The sequence below is a fragment of the Cupressus sempervirens genome, chromosome 6 (assembly GCF_028749045.1).
Source record: "Cupressus sempervirens isolate cs-2001-9-10 chromosome 6, ASM2874904v1, whole genome shotgun sequence".
In the NCBI taxonomy this organism is placed as follows: Eukaryota; Viridiplantae; Streptophyta; class Pinopsida; order Cupressales; family Cupressaceae; genus Cupressus; species Cupressus sempervirens.
Genome location: NC_143123.1, coordinates 497,418,797 through 497,424,413, shown reverse-complemented (window position 1 = coordinate 497,424,413; position 5,617 = coordinate 497,418,797). Strand labels below are relative to the sequence as shown.

At 37.4% G+C, this 5,617-nt stretch overlaps 1 protein-coding gene across 1 annotated transcript; it reads left to right on the top strand.

Moving 5' to 3' along the window:
• Positions 1 to 2,928: 2,928 nt before the first annotated feature.
• LOC149553201 (cytochrome P450 750A1-like) lies at positions 2,929 to 4,718 on the top strand. The gene is made up of 2 exons (XM_089789859.1): positions 2,929 to 3,901; positions 3,987 to 4,718. Exons 1-2 carry the CDS (start codon positions 3,002 to 3,004, stop codon positions 4,596 to 4,598), a joined length of 1,512 nt encoding a protein of 503 aa, XP_089645985.1. The 5' UTR covers positions 2,929 to 3,001; the 3' UTR covers positions 4,599 to 4,718.
• Positions 4,719 to 5,617: the final 899 nt, after the last annotated feature.

Here is a 5,617-nt window from a genome sequence, read left to right as displayed (position 1 = left end):
TCAATCTATGGATGGCTCTAATAGTCTGAGAGCTAGCCTCTACAATTATATCAGGATGCTACACTTGAGGAGGGGGAGAGACATCAGTGGGGGGAAAAAAGTGCCAACTTTCTTCCACTAGACAAAGGGTCTATCCTAAGGAGCACCTCCTCCTACACTCATGTTGGGCTTCATGCTCTAATAGTTCACCTTGAGGCCCAACACAAATTTGGCATACAATTTTTGAATGAAATAAAATGGTACCTCTAAATTGTTGTGTGGAGGGATGTCAAAAACCATCCACCAATGATCCCAAAAGTTTGCACGCATAGCCTCATTTGTGTACCATTTAATTGATAGCTTACACTTTGTGCGTTCTACTTGTTTACCAATTTTTGGGTTCGCAAAAAGGCTAACCATATCTTCTTTAGTTATATTTAGGGTTCCAACCTCAATATAGTCCAACCCATCATAAAACATGGCATGCATTTGGTCATGCCAGCAAAGAGCAGCATTTTGGTCATTGGTAAGTGTTTCAATATTATCCACTATGGTGTTTAATGTGGATAACATGGGAGCCAATGTGGGTATAGTATTATATGTGGTTCACAAAACCCTCAATTCAACAAGATTTTCAAATATCAAATCTTCAATTTGAGGAGGGTTGTAGGGGATCGTTTGGTGGACTATTTTGAGGGGGCACTAGATCATTTTGTGGAGGGTTACAAGGAACATTGTTTCTTGCCTCAGTATCATCATTTGGGTCAGCCATACCTATTAATTTGCAAAACATAATTTGTATTTAAAACAACTTAAATTTTACCAATTTCTATTAAAAAAACCTAATTTTTAACAAATTCAATTTAAAATAACTAATTTATAGTAATATTCCTTCAAAACATTAAAAAAAAAAAAACAAAAATTACCCTTATCGTATACCCATTCTGAAATCTGATACCCGAATAGAGGTCAACACTCAAACAAAAAAACACAACGTGAAAAGACCTCTTGGGTTTTTTTTTAAATCAATGTTATAGGTTTCGTGTATCCAATTTCATATCAGATATTTGATAAGGCTTGGTCCTAACTTTTTAGCTTTGGTATCAGGATGGGTGAAAAAAAGTCATAGTGAATTTTGAAACGCTTTTAGACATTTTCAAACTCTATTTTTTTCACATCGTCACTTTTTGGCACACCATAATCCTACACATGCCCTCAATCAAAATCACAACAGTGACAATGAAATGATAGCTTGGGGTGGATTTTAGCCCTAAAAGTAACTATGTACTTTCAATTGAAAGTTTCTAGGTACTTTCGATCTAAAGTTCCTAGGTAATTTCGATCAAAAGTTCCTAGGTACTTTCGATCAAAAGTTCCTACGTACTTTCGATCGAAAGTTCGTATGTACTTTTGAATGAAAGTACCTTACTTTTGATTGAAAGTAGAAAAAATTAACATTTGATCAAAAGTCTCGTAGTAGTTTCTATCAAATATCCCCAAATAAAAAAATCACATTTTTGCATTTTGGTGGGTTTTCTTCCTCCAAAAGTGTAAACCAATATTGTGGGTTCACCCTTATCAAAGGAGAAGATTTCTCTAGGTCCACAATTGGGTTGTATACCAAAACATCTTAAAAGTAGGAGCTATTATCCACAGATAAAAATTTTGACATTTCTATCAAGATTCAATTCATTTACCCATCTTTCGTGATTAATGGTTCATAAGATATCTCATGAATGGAACACTTAACACACATCGCACTTGGGTGATTCTTTCAAGGATGAAGCACCTGGCCTTCTCGAGAGGAGTGAATGGAGCACTTAGCACTCATTACATCTAGGAAATGCTGACAAAGAAGAAGCATTGGGACTTCTTGGGAGGTCACTCAACCAAGTACAACTCCATCTCAAGAATGCTTAACCACAACCTGTTCAACCCACATTGCTTGCAAGGAAATGGGGTTACAAGCAAAGTGGGCTTAAAACCTTGGAGGAAGCTCTATGGTTAAGCTCGCTTCAGATTGAGTAGTGCTGGGATTGGTGACATCCTAGGAAATCCAATTCATCACCTTTGTAAGCATCACCAAGATTCAATGAGTACTAAGTGTTTAATTCATTCTTATGATAGATGGTTTTTTATGAACCCCTACTCAAGAAACATGGGTCAATGAGTTTGACTTGAAAACTACATAGTTGAATCCTAATAGAAATATCAAAATTTTACTACACATGAGAAATATCTCTTATTTTTTGTATGATCTTTGATAATAATAAATTTTAATATCTTTAATGTTTATCTTTTATGCAACTACTTGCTTGTCACTTCCCTTGGAAAAAATTATTTCAAATCTAAATGGTTAAATATGATGTCATATCTCTTTGGTCAAGATGCCAAAATGGTCCCAAAATGAAGTACCTATAATTTTAAGTTCAATCATGTTTATAAATGTATTGATGTGGCATCACATAATTATTTACTTTTACATATGTATTTAAATATTTTTGAAATTAAATATTAAAATGATTATTTCGTGGCCAACTATTAAATTAATTGTATTCACTTTTTCCTTTTTTTAACGTAATTGCTCTACAATAAGACACTAGATCCATTATTATTTCTTATAAAAAGTTTATGAAATTTTTATACACCTTATAGAATTAAATAATAATCCTCTCCTCCGTATGTGATGACGCTTGTTCCCGAAGATGTCGACACCCGGATCCCTACAAGATTCTTCTTCGACATTTTTTAAATTACTTTTCTTATTTTATTTTATATAAATTAGGAAACGTAATGACCTAAGGTAGGAATTACTTCATATTGTCCTACACTACATGCAATTTTTATTAAAAACTGTTTCTGCACCTCTCACGTCTTTTCAACTTTAGGGTATTCGTTTGTTTATGCTACGTTACCGCTAACACACCTGCCACTTTTTTGTCGTGGCAGGCAGTAAAACTTGTGGACAATATCAGAAGGGTTGGCTCTGTAAAGTTTCCAATCATTCCCCTTTCTCACAGCAATGGAGTCCCTCACTGAGGCCGTCGCTATTGGACTCGGCATTGTTTGCATCTTCTTCTACTGGATAAGAAATGGCAACAATTTGAAGTTGGCCCCCGGACCACGTCCATGGCCTCTCATAGGAAATATCCATCTCCTTGGAAACCTTCCTCATCACTCTCTTACGGCGCTGGCAAAGAAATACGGATCCATTGTGTTCCTTCGCTTGGGCTCTGTTCCCACTGTAGTAATCTCTTCTCCTGCCATGGCTAAAGAATTCCTCAAAACCCATGATTTGGTGTTTGCGACCAGACCAAACTGCGCCTTTGGGAGCTACGTATGCTATGACCATAAAGACGTGGCATTTGGCCCCTATGGAGCATACTGGAGACACATTAGAAAGCTATTGATGGTGGAGCTGCTCACTGTGAAAAGAATCGAGTCTTTTCGATTCGTGAGAGAGGAAGAAGTTTCTGCCATGATCGCCTCCATCTGGGAGGAAAGCGAGCAAGGCGCCAAGTGTGTGGATGTGAAGAAGAGACTCTCTTCCCTCACACAAAAAATCACCTGCAGAATCTTTGCCAGCAGAACGTACTCCGACAACGAATTGAGTGGAGGGCTTGGCTTCAAACAAATGATTGATGAGTTGTTCGCCGTGTCGGGCGCTTTTTGCATTGGGGATTTCGTTCCTTCTCTCGACTGGCTTGATTTGCAAGGAATCCGTGGTCGCATGAAGGCCGTTTTCAAGATATTCGATGGATTTGCTGAGAAAGTAATCGACGAACACGTTCATCGTAGATCGGAAAAAGGGAAATCCATCAAGGAAGGAGATGGCGTTAAAGATATGGTAGATGTGATGCTTGACATGGCCGAGTCGGAGGGCCAGACAATCTCACGGATCAACATCAAAGCAATCATCTTGGTAAGTTTAGAACTCTTCCATAGAAGCTTTCAAATTTGTCACCACATGGAGTGTACATATTACCTTGAGAATGAAAGTTGTGCAGGACATGTTAGGTGCGGGAGTCGAAACATCGTCGACAACAGTCGAATGGACGATGACTGAGTTGTTGAGGAATCCTGCAACGCTGGCTCGAGCTCAGAAAGAGATCGAATCTGCTGTGGGCAGAGACCGCGTAGTAAAGGAGAGTGACGTCATGGGCTTCGACTACTTGCGATGCGTGGTGAAGGAAACTTTTCGGCTTCACCCGCCGTTTCCTCTGCTGATTCCTCACGAGTCGATGGAAGGGTGCCGCGTGGGAGGATATTTTGTTCCGGCGAAGACGAGGCTGTATGTGAATGTGTGGGCGATGGGAAGGGATGAAGACGTTTGGAAAGATGCCGATCTGTTCATGCCAGAGCGGTTTATGGGAAGTAATAAAGATGTGAGAGGTCAGAACTTCGATTTGCTGCCCTTCGGAACGGGAAGAAGAGGATGCCCTGGGATTTCGATGGGTCTTTCTGTTGTTGAATTGGCACTTGCTCAGCTTCTTCACTGCTTTGACTGGACTGTGGAGGGCGAGGTGGATGTGGAGGAAGAGTTCGGATTAACTGTTCCCAGAAAAAATCCACTGCTTGTACGCCCTTCATGGAGACTCGCAGCTGAATATCCTATTTAATCGAGTGTTGTATGATAGTTTAGCATTATTATTAGGTTCATTTTTCAAGTTATTCTGCAATGTGATTTTCCTAATCCATTGAATATAAACCCATAATAACTTTGTGGAATTGTGACACAACAGCTTCGTTCATATTAACCGTTCCCAGAAAAAATTCACCTTTTGTCGGCCCGTCATGGGAACTAGTTGACTGATAGGTATCGTTGTAAGCTTAAAACTGCTAGGATACAATAATAATGCGGATTTCAAATTTTCCTGCTTGTTTATTTGAAGTTGATTTCATCTCTCTTTCCAATATCTCTTAAAATACAAGGCTTAGATAGGGATAGGCTCGTCTCCAAACAAAATGCACTAAATACAAAATAAGGTCAAATTATTTTCTTCCCAGAGTCATGTAGTTATTTTTTTCCAAATTATTTGTTGTTTTCAACTACAAACTATGCAGATCATGAAGATCAAATGCTGAAATTTTCAGAAAAATCCATGATGTTTTCAATTTTTTGAAAATTGGTCAATTGTACAATCTGTAGGGAGGATAGCCGCATCCTATATTCAGTTAGGAAGGATTGATCAAGAAATATTGTGTGCAAATGAAAAGAGAATAATATTTGCGTCACTTGAATTTAGTTATACATTTAATAATATATCAATCTTGCAACCTTTATTTGTTTTCCAAGTTCAAATCTTACAACCTTTATTTATTTTCCAAATTCAAAAGGATATACACTAGTGAATCTTTGAATTCACCATTCAAATTTGAGAAATGAAATTCTTCTTTATATTCTGTTTATCAAGAAAGTCTTCAAATGATTCATAAAGATAGACATTTGAGCATAAAGTGATAAGTGGATAGTATAATTGGAGAAGAGATTTTGAGGTATATAGGCTAATAAATATACATTGTGTTATAAGGTATATTTTTAGTTGAATCTAACACTTTTGAAATAAAAATCTTTCTACTTCCATTTTAAACTTTTTTAAATATGTGAGTGTCTTTCATGATACAGTCAAAAGTCACA